This window comes from Armigeres subalbatus, chromosome 1, assembly GCF_024139115.2.
Source record: "Armigeres subalbatus isolate Guangzhou_Male chromosome 1, GZ_Asu_2, whole genome shotgun sequence".
In the NCBI taxonomy this organism is placed as follows: Eukaryota; Metazoa; Arthropoda; class Insecta; order Diptera; family Culicidae; genus Armigeres; species Armigeres subalbatus.
In genome coordinates, this window is record NC_085139.1 from 152186287 (window position 1) to 152202973 (window position 16687).

The 16687-nt window shown below is 41.3% G+C and overlaps 3 protein-coding genes and 1 long non-coding RNA gene across 5 annotated transcripts; all 4 read right to left on the bottom strand.

Moving 5' to 3' along the window:
* Positions 1–5047: 5047 nt before the first annotated feature.
* LOC134206634 (uncharacterized protein K02A2.6-like) lies at positions 5048–5902 on the bottom strand. Its single transcript, XM_062682364.1, has one exon. The coding sequence runs from the start codon at positions 5900–5902 to the stop codon at positions 5048–5050; it is 855 nt and encodes a 284-aa protein (XP_062538348.1).
* Positions 5903–7073: 1171 nt separating this feature from the next.
* LOC134206635 (uncharacterized protein K02A2.6-like) lies at positions 7074–8595 on the bottom strand. The gene is made up of 2 exons (XM_062682365.1): positions 7798–8595; positions 7074–7724 (listed from the first exon to the last, which is right to left on the bottom strand). The coding sequence occupies exons 1-2, from the start codon at positions 8593–8595 to the stop codon at positions 7074–7076; spliced, it is 1449 nt and encodes a 482-aa protein (XP_062538349.1).
* A 193-nt stretch (positions 8596–8788) lies between these two features.
* Positions 8789–9633, bottom strand: LOC134207477 (uncharacterized). 2 transcript variants are annotated; one of them, XR_009978375.1, is made up of 4 exons: positions 9174–9633; positions 9045–9115; positions 8919–8991; positions 8789–8862 (listed from the first exon to the last, which is right to left on the bottom strand). It is a non-coding gene; the product is annotated as an uncharacterized LOC134207477 (long non-coding RNA). The 2 variants fall into 2 exon arrangements; XR_009978374.1 differs by having other exon boundaries at positions 8794–8991.
* Positions 9634–9650: 17 nt separating this feature from the next.
* LOC134206636 (uncharacterized) lies at positions 9651–16195 on the bottom strand. The gene is made up of 3 exons (XM_062682366.1): positions 15792–16195; positions 9731–15738; positions 9651–9681 (listed from the first exon to the last, which is right to left on the bottom strand). Exons 2-3 carry the CDS (start codon positions 15502–15504, stop codon positions 9651–9653), a joined length of 5805 nt encoding a protein of 1934 aa, XP_062538350.1. The 5' UTR covers positions 15505–15738; positions 15792–16195.
* Between the last annotated feature and the right edge of the window lie 492 nt (positions 16196–16687).

Below are 16687 nucleotides of genomic sequence, written 5' to 3' on the forward strand. Positions count from 1 at the left end.
CATGAATTAATTTGAATAGCGCAATCAACAGAACAACATGAAAGCTTTTGATTGCAGTACTCAAATTAATTCATGAAAAAAATGTTACTTAGGTCCTTTTGAAAAGTTAAGCGAGAATTAATGGTTAATTTACCTTTCCCGTCAAAAATTATATCTCGTTTAATTGTCTCAGTTGGTTCTTTGGCTTATTTAAGATCAACCCATATTTTTTAAAGCCTCTAACTTTTTTTTAACTTGAAAACAAAATCCGAAAAAGTGCTGCACGTGTGAACCGGCTTGAAAAATTCACCCGATTTTCGTTCAAAATATGGCCAATCAAAAAACAGCACTTTCTTGATTTTTGTTTAATTTTTTTTATATACAGTAGACGTTTGATAACTGCAAGTCATTTAACTGCAATGCTTTTTATCTGCAATTCGATAGTTGCAACAGTTTTGCAGTTATCGGACTGCTAAACTTCAAACTGGTGTCACACTCATTGACAACTGCGTTGCGCTGCACATTTAGATGCACTTTTATTGCATCTGACGTCGATTGACAATCGTTTGACGTCCAGAATGCGTTGCAGTTATCGAACGGCATTCGTTAACTGAAAAGTAAACATTTTGCAGTTATCAAACGGCTACTGTACTAAGAGCCGTCAAAAAATATGGGTTCTTTGGGAAAGTTGACCGAAACGGAAAGCCAAAGAATCGATTAAGTGAATAAAAATTTTTGACGGCAAAGATCAATTATTTTTTAATTGGTATAGTTTTCATTGATTCTGCAGGAATCCACTGAAAATTGCACGGATACAAAAAAAATTAATGCTTTTTGCTTTTCGTTTCGTCATTGAAAACATTGACACTTGTCTTCAGCGACTGCTTCCCCGATAGACCATTTGTACATGTTATTCACTCATACATAAATAATACTGTCAAAACTTGCATTTGACAATACAAAATTTAGCTAAAAGATCTATTTTTTGGCATTAGTGCACTCACACAACCAAATGTTTTATGTTTTATGCAACATAAATAAGACCGATTTTATGCCACATAAAATATGTTACATGCAACATACATTATGTTTCATGCAACATGAAATATGCATAAATACGTTTTATGCATTATGTTATGTTTCAAGCAACGTAAAATATGTTATATGCAACATGAAATATATTTCATGCAACATAAATTATGTTTCGTGCAACATAAAATAATACGTAAATTATGTTTTATACTACATGAAATATGTTTTATGTAACATAAATTATGTTCTATGCAACATAAATTATGTTATACGCAACATAAATTATGTTATAAGCAAAAACATTATGTTGCATATAACATAAATTATGTTATACGCAACATACAATATGTTATATGCAACAAAAAATATGTTATATGCAACAAAAAATATGTTATATGCAACAAAAAATATGTTATATGCAACATGAATTATGTTATATGCAACATGAATTATGTTATATGCAACATAAATTATGTTATGGGCAACATAAAATATGTTGCATGCAACATATATATGTTATACGCAACATGAATTATGTTATATGCATAAATTAGATGACATACATTATGTTTCATGCAATATGAAATATGTTTTGTGCGGCATAAATTATGATTTTGCAACATAAATTAACTTTTATGCAACATAAATCATGTTTTATGCGACATAAATTATGTGTCGGGCAACATAAATTATGTTTTATGCAACATAAATTATGTTTTGTGCGACATAAATTATGATTTTTGCGATAAAAATTATGTTTTATGCAACATAAATTATGTTTTTTGCAACATAAATTATGTTTTATGCAACATAAATTATGTTACATACATTATGTTTCATGCAACATGAAATATGTTTTGTGCGACATAAATTATGATTTTGCAACATAAATTATGTTTTATGCAATATAACTTATGTTTTATGCAACATAACTTATGTTTTATGCAACATAACTCATGTTTTATGCAACACAACTTATGTTTTATGCAACATGAATTATGTTTTGTGCGACATATATTAAGCTTTATGTTTTAGTATGTTTCATACAACATAAAGCATGTTACATGCAACATGAAATATGTTCTATGAAACATAATTATGTTTTCTGCAACATACAGAATGTTGCATGTAAAATAAAATATGTTGCATGAACATAAAAATCCTACGCAACATAAATTATGTTCTATGCACCATAAATCATGTTTCATATAACATAAATAAGATCGATTTTATGCCACACAAAATATGTTACATGTATCATAAAGAATGTTTCATGCAACAAAATATGTTTTATGAAACATAAATATGTTTTCTGCAACATATAGAATGTTGCATGTAACATATAGAATGTTGCATGTAACATGAAATATGTTGCATGTAACAAAAATATGTTACATGAAACATAAAAAATCCTATTAAAATTGTTGAAATTCTTATACATCCAATCAGCATTTTATGTTGAAGGCAACAGTGGCGTTGAGTGCTCGACGCGGAATCCCAAGGGTGGGAATAAAATTGTGGGATTTATGCACAATATTGTAAAAAAACAAATTTATCCCCTAGTGGTGATGCGGTAAATGAAACGTTAAATTGACCTTTCCCGTCAAAAATTGTATATCGTTGTCTCAGTCGATTCTTGAGCTTATTCAAGATCAACTTTCCCAAAGAATCCATATTTTTTTGAAGCCTCTAACTAATGAAAAATTCACCCGATGTTCGTTCAAAGTCGGGCATATGTTATACTATGTTCGCACTATACGACCTGAATAGTATGTTATTCAAATTATTGACAAAAGAATACTTATCAAGATAGCCGAATAACATATTACAAGGCCCTAGTGCGAACATACACTGAAAAAAAATCCGTGGTAGAAACTACTATTTCGTAGACTACACTCTGTTTTCAAAACAACCATGGAATTTCAGTAAATTTTACCATGTAGTATTAGGCCAATCTTGAAAAACAGCACTTTTTCGAGTTTTTGCTTAAAATTAAAAAAATACTTGGCGGTTTTTTAAAATATGGGTTCTGGGAAGTTGACCTTAAATAAAATAAAGAATTGATTGAGCGGATAACATTTTTGGACAGGAAAGATCCGTAAATTGACCTTTCCCGTCAAAAACTGTATACACACTTAACTCATTTCGCCGTATTCGGTAAATTTTACCGAAATCTCAACAGCAGAACTGTTCGGTAATTCATTTTACAGATTTTTTGTAATTTTTTCCATTGCTCAACTGTCAAAATCACCGAAAATCAGTTAAATTATTTACCGAACAGTTCTGCTGTTGAGATTTCGGTAAAATTTTACCGAATTCGGCGATTTATTTTAAGTGTGTATCGTTTTATTGTCTCAGTCGATTCTTTGGCTCATTTAAGGTAAACTTTCCCAAAGAACCCATATTTTTAAAGCCTCTAATGTATTTATTACGCGTTGCGCAAATGGGTGGGGGTAGTTCTGCAAATTGTTACATAGATTGTTACGAGCTAGTTACGAGGGATGGGGGTTCTCAAAAACAATGTTTTTCACGTTACGTATTGTACTTCCAGTTGAAAACCGAAGTGAGCTCTCGCGACAATCGAGTTTTCTCCCGTTTCCTTTTGTCGCAACTACGTCGCGACTAGTGCGCATCAAGGCGCACGGCGGTGGCATAGATGCGCACTAGTCGCGATGCAGTTGCGACATCATGATATAAGGAAAAACTCAATCGTCGCGAGAGCTCACTTCGGTTTTCAACTGGAAGCATAATAATATTTGAAAAGACTCAATACTCATTTTTATAAAAAAAAGTGGTACTACTCCAAATTTGAGTTGTTTAACTTTTCACTGAAAATATGTATACATCTTATAAGATTTCCGTGAGAAAAAAGAGAGCAATACAATTTTACTCAGTGTCTGAGTATAGATTGAAACGGAGGTAAACGGGACTAAACTTTGAAATTAATGTCGTTTTCGTTTTTGCGGTGTAGCTGCACCGGGTGTACACTTTCTGCACTGAAATTGTTCGTTTTTGGTTTTCGCTCTACACCCAAACCCCACTTTTTCGTGCACCGTACGGAAAGTGTAGCACGCATAAAATCGAGAGTGTAGCTTGTTCGAATGGTGGTGTTACCAATACAGCCGCATGCCACGTGCTTGTTGCTGTCAAATTCTGTTTTGTTTTGGCTTCGGTTTTGATGTACCGGGTGCGCGTTGGAGTTAGATTTTTTTAATAAAGTGGGAATGGTAATTGCGCGTTTTAATTCTATTTATCTAATACAAAATAAATAAAAATGTAGTTTTATGTATGTCATAAGAGAAGGATAATTAAAAACAGTGAAGGACATTTAATAATCGATTAGTTTATAAAAGTTAGGCGATGAATCAAGGTAAAAGAAATTGCTTACATTCAACCAGTTGTATTGTATACTAATTCATGTTCCTGCTATTAAATTTTATCTTTCGTTACTTTGACCATCGGTTTGAATATATTATTAGTCATGAAATTATTCTAATAAACAAGTTTTTTTTGTGGAACTTGAAAATAGTTCCAAAATTTTGAACCAACATCAGAACTTGTTCTTCGAAGTATCTTTTGGAAAAATCAACTAGCTTGAGGTGAAGAATCATTCCATAAACTCTTTTGAATTCCAAGTTTTTGGTATTTGCAAAGGATTTTTACAACCTTTTCAGATTTTGAATATTCAGCTTTGATCTATTGAGATTTTGTTATTTTTTATTATCTTATAGAATCTAATGACTCAATAGCAATAATTACAGTCTTGCTTTGCTAGCTCACATTTTATTACATGGGCCACCTTTTAGTTGAGCCTTTGCTGGTTAATCCATGGTGTGATACTTCCAGTTTTAGATTTATTAATCGAGATTAATTAAACTCCTTTCAACAAGATTCTTTATTTCAAACTTCCATTTCACATAGTTCTTTTCACCCTCATGACATCCTCTGATCTCCCCGATTTGAATCATCCTTCTCATATACTCAGGCCCGCACCCAGGTACCACATCTCCCCTCTTCAATGAAATTGTTATAGTTGCTAATCTGCATATCTAGATGGCTTCTTGATTACACGTCGCTGACGTTTTGATGGATCCGATTTAGACCCCGCGCTGTAATCTGTTCCAAGGTCAAATCCGTAGAATTCGTCATCGGTGTCATTGGTAGGCACCGGCGGCTGGTTAACTTCATTAAAGCTGAATCCTTCACTTGGAACAGTCTGTGCTGCAGGCTCAGACACCTTTTTGAGATGTGCAACGTTCCGGTCATACGATTTGCCTGTAGCTTGATCCTCGATGGTTACACGTGGTCCTGAGCGGTGAACAACAGTATACTCTTTTGGGTTGAATGTCGTTGATAATTTGTTTCCTGGCAAAAGGTTCTGCATAAGAACAGTATCTCCCTCGGACAATGACGATTTTCTAGCACGACGTCTGAGGTCTTCTGCCAGCTTTCCTTTCTCCTTCAGTAACTTGTCTCTGTCACGTACATCCTCATCAACTGGTGTGTTTTCGATGTCTTCCAGTGCAGGTATTTTAGATCGAATCGTTCTACCGTATAGTAATTCAGTGGGGGTTTTACCGGTGATTGAATGAGGTGTAGTATAGTACATCAGCAAGTAGTCGCGAAGATCCTGCCGCCAGTTTCTGCCGAGTGCGTTGCTGATCTGAAGGCGTTTCAGCAGGGACCGGTTTTGGCGCTCTACTAATCCGTTCTCTTGCGGCCAATAGGGGGTTGAATGCCTGAGAATAATTCCTTTTATTTTGCTGTATTCATCCAATTCTATGCCCACGAACTGCTTCGCGTTGTCCAATGTAATTGATTGTGGATATCCAAGGCGGCTGAATATTCTGTCTAGTCTTTCTACAGTTTCTTTTGCTGTTATTCTTGTCATTGTTTCCACTTCCTTGTATCGACTATAATAGTCGATAACAACAAGCAAGTAGGTTCCACATGGCATGGGTCCGAGAAAATCTATGGCCACCTCCACCCATGGCTTGGAGGGCATCTCACGACGAATCATTGGCTCTGGCCTAGCTGGTAGACTCACCAATCTACAACCTTCGCACGATTAAACCTGCTTCTCTGCATCTCGATCCATTCCAGGCCACCAAACCCGGTCACGCAGTCGTCGTTTCATCACCGATTCTCCCGGGTGACCTTCATGTGCAAGTTCCAGCATACGTGTTTTCAGACAATCAGGTATAACTAGTTTATTCCCGCGAACAACTAAGTCTCCTATAAGTCCTAGTTCGTTCTTGAAAGGAGAGAAAGATTTAACTAGTTGAGTTTCCCAGTTTCCGGTTTGAAGACTGCGTTTCACCGCCTCTAGCGTAACGTCCGTGCCAGATAGTTTTTGGAGTTGGTGAATATCAACTGCTGCTGATTCCATAACTGCTAATACCATAAATTTACTCTCAGCGTCAAACTCTTCAGGTGAATGTTCTTCAACCAATCGTGATAGTGGATCCGCTATATTGCTTGTACCTTTACGATACTTGACCTCAAATGTAAACGCCTGCAGCCTTAGTACCCATCGTTCAATTCTCGAACATGGCCTAGCTGTTGGCTTGAAAATCGCTTCCAGTGGTTTATGATCCGTTTCAAGCTCAAACCTGCGTCCAATAAGATAGACGGAAAACCTCTCCACTGCCCAGACCAGCGCAAGAGCTTCCTTTTCCGTCTGACAATAACGCTTTTCTGTGGTCGTTAAACTTTTACTGGCGTAAGCAATCGGACGGGGACAATGTCGGTAGAACCTTCGAACTGTATAAGAACGGCTCCGAGAGCCACCGGAGAAGCATCGGCGATAACCCTAGTTCTCAACTTATTGTCAAAAATTTTAAGTTCTCTACGTTTCCAATCATCTTTTGAGTTTAGCGAACGATTCCTGCTGCTCTTTGCCCCATGTAAATGAAACCCCCAAGTGTGTCAATTCACGCAGTGGAGCGGTGACTGTTGCTAGATCTGGCAAAAACCGGCCAACGTACGTTACCAAACCAAGAAAGCTGCGAACTTCTTCTGAGGTAGTTGGTGCCCGAAAATTTTGAATGGATTCAATTTTACTATTTGACGGTTGAATACCATCTGCAGATAGGACGTGTCCTAAGAATTCCAGCTCTGGAACTGGGCAGTATGCCATATTCATTCAGTGTCGACAGCACTGCTTTGAGTACTTCATCATGCTCCACCTCAGTGTTGGCAAAAATAAGAACGTCATCTATAAAATTGACCACGTTCTTGCTAAACGGACTCAAAATTTGTTCAAGGATTCTCTGGAATAATTCCGGAGCACAAGCAATACCATACATTAAACGCTTGTAGCGAAATAGGCCCATGTGTGTTATGAATGTGGTTATGTAACGACTTTCAGCCTCAAGTTCCACTTGATGGAACGCCTCCTTTACATCAAGCCGGCTAAACCACTTTGAAGACGTAAATCTTGGTAGAAAATCTTCTATCGTTGGCATAATATGTCGTTCACGAATGATTGCTGCATTCGCTCTGCGCATATCCACGCATAAGCGTAGATCCCCATTGTCCTTCACTACGGTTACCAACGGAGAGACCCACTGACAGCCGCCTTCAACTGTCTCAATAATATCATTAGCAAGCAGAGAGTTTATCTTATCTTCAATTTTTACCATGAGCGCGATAGGAGGCCGCCTTGGTTGTTGGCAAACAGGCGGAACAGATTCATCGATTGGTATTTTTACCTGAAACGGAGTTAAGCCACTCACGTTTGAACATTTTATTGAATAGAAAAAAAATCTTAACTCATGTCATTACCTGAATACCTTTAATTTTAGGGAACGGATGAGCTCCGGTATTAATGATTGCGTTGATTCCGTGAGTGCTCGGCAACCCGATAAACAACACGCCCAAATCTGTGGCTGTGATGCGGCCTAATAAACATTGCTGACCACCCTTGACCACATAGAATGTAGAGACCAGTTCTAAAATTTTCGCTCCGTCGGCTATGGAAACCGTCGCATCGAACCTTCCCAAAAGAGTCAACGGTTTCGCATTTTCCCCGTATGGTAGAAATATTTCATCACAATTCTTTCTTTGGTTCCATATTTTCGCTCCGTTCGCTTTGATGTAGTTCCAAGAGCGCTCATCGACAATGTTTTTCTTACACCCAGAATCTATCAGTACCTGCAATACAACTCCTCCAAGCTTGATCTGAATTGTTTCGCCTCCGTCGCTGATACTGAACAAGAAGGTAGTTTCTTCCTTGGCACCATCGGTGTCAATCTTGTTTACTTGCTCCGATTTAAACCTTTTATTCGGCCATCTCGATTCAGCCTTAGAGAACTGTTTGCGCTTAGTTGCCGGGATCGATCGACATTGTGCGGCAAAATGCCCAATACGTTTGCATTTGATACATTCCCTGGATCGTGCTGGGCATTTAAAATCGTTTGCCATGTGACCAATCCGACCACATCGAGTGCATTCGGTTCGTGATAGCTGTTGAATCTTGTTGACATTCGACGAAGATCCGTAGTCCGGTTCGGTAGAGAAGCTTGTACCTGGCAGACTTATTGATTGCGCTTGCTGCTTTACGGATTCGTACGAGTTTACCATTTTCGTTACGTCGTCGAGACTCAAAACTTCTTTCTGGAGTAGTTGCTCTTTGAGCTCATTTGGTGCATATAGGACTATCTTGTCTACTACACTAATTGCACGGCTCTCTTCTGCAGTGTCACCAAATTTGCACTTAGTCGCTTGATCTTGACACCTAAGCATGAATTTCCCCAATGATTCTCCCGTCTCTGGCTGTTGCGAATGCAACTAAGAAAGCGTTTTTCCGTAGTTTTAATCAATTTATTTGACGGATCGATTAAAAATTTCCTGTAGAACATGATCGATTATTATTTCTAATATACAGTTTGACTGTGTGTACTTACGTTTGTAAGCTTCCTACTTTTTCGTGTTGGCTAATCTGATCATCCGTAATATAATGGGATATATTTCTAATAACTGATATGGTAATTCAATTAGTTGTTTTCTAATATTATTGCCAATATTATTACCTGATGTCTTGACTGGTACAATTCGATATGAGTTATTGTTATTAGCGTTCGACTTCTGCACACAGGCTAACCTGTAATTCATTGAGATCTAGTTCATGTATACTTCAAAGCAAAATTACTGATACATACCACTGCGGTATGCACCGACAATGTTAATCCGTTTTGTAATCGGTATAAACTTAGTACACGCTTCTTAATTTAATAATAACTAATAGATTTACGTTGCTATATTGTGAACTGATCTTTCATCTGATACATTGAGCATTAGACACAGCACCTGTTGACGAAGTATCGCAAGTGACACTTCAATCAACCGTCATCGCCACGTCATCTGGAGCTTGTTGTCGAAGATGTGCGTTCAGCGCAGCTTTTTCGTAGGTGCCGTGTTACGCAAAGGGCGTAAACAACAGTCCCCCCCAGTGGTCGTACCTTGGTCCGGCTTACTTCCGTACGCACCTACGTCTAGAACTGCTATCTTCACCGCAGGCCTTTCGAAGAATCCATTGGCGGTCTGTACAACTGCAGAGCGAACTTGACCGTCTTTCGAAGTCTTCACTGATACTATCCGTCCTTTTGGCCAGTTGTTCCGTGGTAGTTCAGGATCAACTACGATGACAACATCGCCAACTGCGATCGGCTTTACAGGGTAAAACCATTTCGTACGACGAGTAATGGTAGGCAAGTACTCTGCTACCCATCGTTGCCAGAAACGATTCGCCAACGCATCTGATGATTTCCACGCTTGTTGAAGAGCCAATGGACAATTTGTGTACGGCACTAGTGGTTTTGAACCATTCGACGATCCCACCAGGAAGTGGTTTGGAGTTAGTGCCGGCGATGAGTAGTCGTCCACAGGTACATGTGTCAGCGGTCGACTATTTATAATATTTTCCACCTGTATCAAGTAACTTCGTAGCACCTCTTCTGTAGTCACTCGTTGAGGTTTTACGATCGTCAGGACTTTTTTCACCGACTGAATAAGGCGTTCCCAACATCCACCCATGTGTGGAGACGCCGGTGGATTGAAACGCCAGGAAGTTGTTGATGTAGTAAATTCAGTCGCAAGCATATCCTGGTCTACTCTCGACATCGCTGACTTAAATTCCTTTTCCGCTCCCACAAAATTAGTTCCGCGATCACTTCTGATCTCTACCGGAGTCCCACGACGTGCAAAACAATTCCTCAGCGCTATTATACACGAACTGGTATTCAACGATGTAGCTAGTTCGATATGTATCGCTCTGGTTGTCAAACATGTGACGATTACACCCCAACGTTTTTCGTGATGGCGTCCAACGAGGACGAGGATAGGACCGAAGTAGTCTACGCCGACGTATGAAAACGGGCGTACAAATGCGGCTACTCGTGCTTTTGGAAGAGATCCCATCGACGGAGGAGCTGGTTTCGCACCAAGAAGTTTACAGACTTGGCAATTCCGACGCACCTGATCGCAAACCCTTCGCACCCGTGAAATACTGTATTGCCTTCGGACTTCATTCACGCAGGTTTCGCGACTTTGATGATGATACTGATTATGTATGTTTGCAACTATAAGATGTGTCGTTCGGTGCTCCCGAGGAAGAACGATTGGATATTGGTCACTCTCATCTATAAAATCACACTCGCCTAAACGGCTGTCGCTTCGCATGATGCCGCGATCATCAAAGAAAGGGTTGAGCTTGTATAATCGATCCTTCTTGCTGAGACAGCGATCAGCGGCCAGAATTTTTGCCATCTCATCGCTAAACACGTCTTCCTGAGCTCGCTTGATTTGATATGTCTCCGCTAGAGAAAGCTCATAAGTCGTAAGGGGTCCATTGATCACTGGTTGCTTGTTTTGTTTCCGCTTGATATTTTCGACGAAACGACGAACAAATGATGTCACGCGAATCAATCGTTGCCAACAAGAGTAATTTTCTGGTTGTAGGATTCGAGATTTGCATTCGGTATGGTGGAGCACGTTAGAACGAATCTCAGCGGATGTTTCTATGTCGTTTATTGTTGATTGTGGCCACTCATTCTTAGGCTTCCACAAGAAAGATGGTCCGGTATACCAACGGCTGGTTGGCTTGAGGTCTGGTCTAAGTTTCCATTTAGTGCCGTCGTCAGCTACGTTGTGCTTAGTGCCCAGCCACCTCCACTCGGTTATGTTTGTTGTCTCCAATATTTCGCCAACGCGGAAAGCCACAAATTGCGAATAGCGACGATGATCAGACTGCAGCCAACACATGACGTCTCGCGCATCCGTCCAGAAGTATCGACGACCGATTCTAATAGAGTGTCCTTCCTCAATACTTCGCGCCAAGCGTGATCCTACGACGGCCGCTTGCAACTCCAAGCGAGGGATCGAGACGAATTTAATAGGCGCTACTCTGGTCTTACTTCCGATTAGTGTGCAGTGGACGAAATCCCGTACTTCGAAGCGAAAATACGCGACAGCCGCGAAACCATTTTCGCTGGCATCCACGAAAGTATGTAGTTCCACGTTAGCGGCCGTTATTCCCGCTTTATGTCGAAAATAGCAGCGGGGTATTTCAACACTCTGCATTTCGGGTAATATGCGAAGCCAATTTAACCACTTTTCCAGATGTTTCTTCTCGATTTTTTCGTCCCAACCGGTCTTGGATCTCCAAATCTCCTGCAACAGTACTTTCAGGTACATCAGATAATGCGCAATCAGCCCCAAAGGATCAAAAATCGCCATTAGTGTACGGAGGATATCGCGTTTGGTAGGATACTTAACACCAGATAGAAGTTCTTTATTGCGATCCGTACAAAGTTTGTAACGGAATACGTCAGACGTGGTATCCCACCACATACCGAGAACCTTTTCCATTGCGAGTTCGGCGTTCATCTCCAACGATTTTCCGGGCTTAGGGTTTGCTTCTAGAGCCTCGACAACTACTGATGAGTTTGAAACCCAGTTTCTCATGTGAAATCCACCCTGGCTGTGAATGTACCGCACATCGTGAGCTAACTGAATCGCCTGCTCTTCGGTGTCGACGCTGGTCAACATATCGTCAACATAGTGTCGACGGCAGATAGCATCAACGGCTGTAGGGTATGCGTCCTCAAACCGAGAAGCATTCTTATTCAGAACATACAATGCCGTACTGGGCGAACAGGTGGCGCCAAATGTTACGACCTGCATCACATAGTCACATGGCTCAGTAGTATACTCGTTAGCACACCATAGAATTCGCTGACTGTCCTCATCTTCTGACCGTATCCGCATCTGGTGAAACATCTCAGCAACGTCACCTCCTAGACCTATCAACCGCTCCCGGAACTTGTATAATACCGGTGGTAGAGCGTTCAACTGGTCCGGTCCCTTCATCAGCACGGAGTTCAGAGAAACTCCCCTAAAGGAAACAGCGGCATCGAAAACTATCCGGATCTTACCAGGCTTGTTGGGGTTAAATACAGGGAATATTGGCAAATACCATGTACGTTCTCCGACCTTTTGACTTTCCTCCGGTGACAACTTGCGCATATAACCTTTTGCGACATATTCGGCCATCTTCGCTCTCATTGTTTTGGATAATTCAGGTTCTCGTTCCATTCTTTTAATCAGACAGTTATACCGTTTCATTGCCATGGATCGACTATTAGGCAGCTGCACATTGTCATACCTCCATAATAGACCCACTTCGTAACGACCATCTTTGAATGATGTGTCTTTACTAAGTTTCGCTAAGGCTCGTTCATCTTCTTTAGAAAGGATTTGGTGTGGTGGTGCATTGATTCCAAGACTATCGAGTGCGAGAAGATTTTTCACTACGTGGTGCATTTTCTCATCAGATTCCCTAGAATGCATGCAAATGTGGAAGCTGTGTGTAGTGGAACTAGTTTCTTGACAATCAACCGACGGATACGTTCCATAAACTGTCCAACCTAACCGTGTTTTTACTGCTACAGGCTCATCCAACTTCCCTTCGCGTCCATCTAGAGCGTGTATAATCCTTGCATTGCTTACACCTATCAATATCTTCGGCCGAACATTGTTGTAGGTGTCTATTGGTAGTCCTTTTAGATGCATATACCTGTCAGAGAGTTCACTTACTGGTAGTGACTGGGAGGGAAGCATCAATTTCTTCACCGTGTAAACCTCTGTTAACTTGTGTTGACTACTCCCAGAGAGCACGCCCGAAATGTTTAACGTAACTATCCTGGCATCCTTCTCATACCGGCAAGTATCCGCTGTCCACCGTAAACACAGCGGATATTTCTCTCCATCCAGCTTCAATTGATTTGCCAGATCCTCTTCCATCAGCGTCAAAGATGATCCACTATCAAGGAAGGCATGTGTTCGCAGCTCGATTCCGTTATTGTAAAGGATGATAGGGATATACTGGAACAGTACTGCCTTGTTTCCTCCACGATGCGTATTGCATGGCTCGGCATCAGGTATCTCTTCTGCATCAACTTGCCTTGGAAATCTGGTTTGATGGCTTGAACCTGGCAGAGGGGCTTCTAGCGAGTCCCTCGCGTCGTTATGTAACAGGCGATGGTGCTTGTATTGACACCCGTTTTTTCCACACGATTTGGCTGCTTTGCATGGACCTCGGTGGTTTCCTAGGCAGCTTCGACAAAGTTTTAACTCCCGAAGTGTATCCCAACGAGCAGAAAGGTTGAATGAAATAAACCGCTTGCATTTATCCACAGTAGCACAACTTCCCTGGCAGATGACGCACCCGGTGTTCACCTCAGCTCGTTGCAGTTGCAGATCGGTTTCGGAGTGGGCGTTTAAAAAACCGTCTTCTTTCCTACAACGTCGATTTTTATTATCGACAACCCCGGAGAGCTGCGGCATCGTCACTGTGCTTGCTGCTTCTGCTAATTTGTATAACCATTCACTGAACTCAGACAATGTTACGAGTTGAAGAGACTGTCGGTGAGTTGCCCAGTTCAAGCGAATCATTGGTGGAAGACGTTCAGTTAAACTGTGCAAAAGGGTTAGGTTACATAGCTGCTCTTCTAGATTACAAGCCTTGACTGTGGCCACCATATTACGTACCGCCAAAGCGAAGTCAACTAGCGTTGTAAGACGATCCGCTCTAGGGGCCGGAAGACTGTTAATCTTTTGTAGTAGAGAATGTACAATAATTTCCGGGCGACCGAAAAGCATCTTCAGGGTATCGATGACTTGATTCAGGTTGCTAGGGTGCAATAATTGACACTTTACCGCTTCTAATGCCTTTCCTCGTAAACACTTTTGAAGTCGGACCATGTTCTCTTCCGCTGTGAACCCACAAAGGTGTGTAGTGTTCTCAAATGAGGCGAAAAATAAGGGCCAGTCCTCTGGTTCACCGCTGAAAAATGGTAGTTCCTTTGGTACAGCGTGGCGTGCGGCCATTTGGCTTCTATTTAGCAGCGTCGTCCCTAACATGTGATCTTCATGGAAGGCCGACGGATAGTATTCTGGACCTGTTGGGTGTAGGTTACCAACTAGTGGTGCAAAGGCAGAAGCTTGCGTTCTTTGGTTGGCGTAAGGTTGGGACGTAGTAGGGACATAAGGGCGATAACTGGATTGAGGTTGAACGGTTGAAGCGATAGGGCGATGGATGGTGTCAGGCTGATGAAACGTTCCAGTATGCGGCTGTTGGTAGGATGACGTCGGCTGAATCATAAAAACATCCGGTGGTTGGCTTCGGACCGCAGGAAGATTCGCAGGAATAGACGAATGTTCTGGATTTACGATTGGAGTGGGTGGTGGGGGAACCCGATTGGCACACACTGGCGAGGAATGGTATTCGGGAGCCGAAATATTCACCCTGGGATGTCCGTGATTCATGTTTGTCGGTGTCTCCAGCAACATCTGAAACCTACGTCTCAAATACCGCAGTTCGATGGCTTCCTGCTGTTCCAAAAACTGAATTCGGAGATCGGAAGGCAGCCTACTCATGAGATCGTCTCCTGACACTACATTTCGATTGACGTTCACATCCTCCGAAACCTCAGCGACAGGAGAAAGCAATACATGCGAATGCTGGGCAAACGATGACGCACCATAAGCTCGTGGACGAGGAGTTGGAGTACGGGGAAAAGGCACTGGCGGATTACTTTGCTGGTTGACGGGCAGTTGCGGTGATGGCGAAGGTTGTGCTTCAGAATTTCGAAGACCTGGGGCTGGTGTACGAGAAGACGGTACCGGAGGGATTGTTTGCGAAGACAAATTAGGCATTCGTGGTGACGGCATGGGTGGACGTATAGGTGGCTCACGTGTGGGCGCTGCTGACGGAGTCGATGATGGTGGCAGCTGTGGAGCCGCATTCGTAGATGCTAAGCAATCCGGGCACAACCATGAACGGTTAGCCACGTCCTCGTTGACTCCAACGCAGTTGAAGTGGAACCACTCGTCGCACCGGTCACAGCAAACCATTTCGTTGTCATCCGGCTGATCGCAGAGCAAGCAAGTCTGCAGCATACTCTCTCTTGGCACCTGATTTTGCCTGGGCATTGTCGACAAATCCAAAACGAAATTTTTAAACTGTTGCGAATGCAACTAAGAAAGCGTTTTTCCGTAGTTTTAATCAATTTATTTGACGGATCGATTAAAAATTTCCTGTAGAACATGATCGATTATTATTTCTAATATACAGTTTGACTGTGTGTACTTACGTTTGTAAGCTTCCTACTTTTTCGTGTTGGCTAATCTGATCATCCGTAATATAATGGGATATATTTCTAATAACTGATATGGTAATTCAATTAGTTGTTTTCTAATATTATTGCCAATATTATTACCTGATGTCTTGACTGGTACAATTCGATATGAGTTATTGTTATTAGCGTTCGACTTCTGCACACAGGCTAACCTGTAATTCATTGAGATCTAGTTCATGTATACTTCAAAGCAAAATTACTGATACATACCACTGCGGTATGCACCGACAATGTTAATCCGTTTTGTAATCGGTATAAACTTAGTACACGCTTCTTAATTTAATAATAACTAATAGATTTACGTTGCTATATTGTGAACTGATCTTTCATCTGATACATTGAGCATTAGACACAGCACCTGTTGACGAAGTATCGCAAGTGACACTTCAATCAACCGTCATCGCCACGTCATCTGGAGCTTGTTGTCGAAGATGTGCGTTCAGCGCAGCTTTTTCGTAGGTGCCGTGTTACGCAAAGGGCGTAAACAACACTGGCTTTAATGTCCAAAATATGTTGCGTTCAAAGGTCTCGTGTTGTTTCGGCGAAAAATATTCGTCAAGCTTAGATATCGCAACACCGAATGGATCGACTGTTTCCTCCAGATCCTCCACTACATCTGCTCCGGGAATGGATGCAAAGACTTCTTGCAGGTCCGGCCCGGCTTTCGCTAAAAATATGTGTTTTATTCTCGTGCGATCCGTTTCTCCCGTTGCTGCGATTATGTAATCAAAATTCCTTTTGTACTTGATCCATTCACTCCGCACGGCATTGGGGGGGAACAATTTGAATTTGAACTGGGCGATTTCCCACTTCTCCATCGCGAAGCGTTTTCTAAAAATCCCATTACATTCAATAAGTTTTGTGCATTTTCATTAATCATTTTTTTTCCATACCTGTCTTTGATCGCCCTCTGGCAATGATTTCTCAGCAAATGACCTCTGTCCGATATATGACCTCTGTCTTTTCTGATTCACTGC

Excerpts from the sequence above, each read along its gene's own strand:
- LOC134206634 (XM_062682364.1), bottom strand. The coding sequence starts at position 5,902 with ATGACAAGAATAACAGCAAAAGAAACTGTAGAAAGACTAGACAGAATA.
- LOC134206635 (XM_062682365.1), bottom strand. The coding sequence starts at position 8,595 with ATGGTAAACTCGTACGAATCCGTAAAGCAGCAAGCGCAATCAATAAGT. Across the intron at positions 7,725-7,797 it reads CTAAAATTAAAGGTATTCAG|GTAAAAATACCAATCGATGA; the intron begins GTAATGACATGA and ends ACTCCGTTTCAG.
- LOC134206636 (XM_062682366.1), bottom strand. The coding sequence starts at position 15,504 with ATGCCCAGGCAAAATCAGGTGCCAAGAGAGAGTATGCTGCAGACTTGC. Across the intron at positions 9,682-9,730 it reads TGGCAACGATGGGTAGCAGA|CCGATCGCAGTTGGCGATGT; the intron begins GTACTTGCCTAC and ends TACCCTGTAAAG.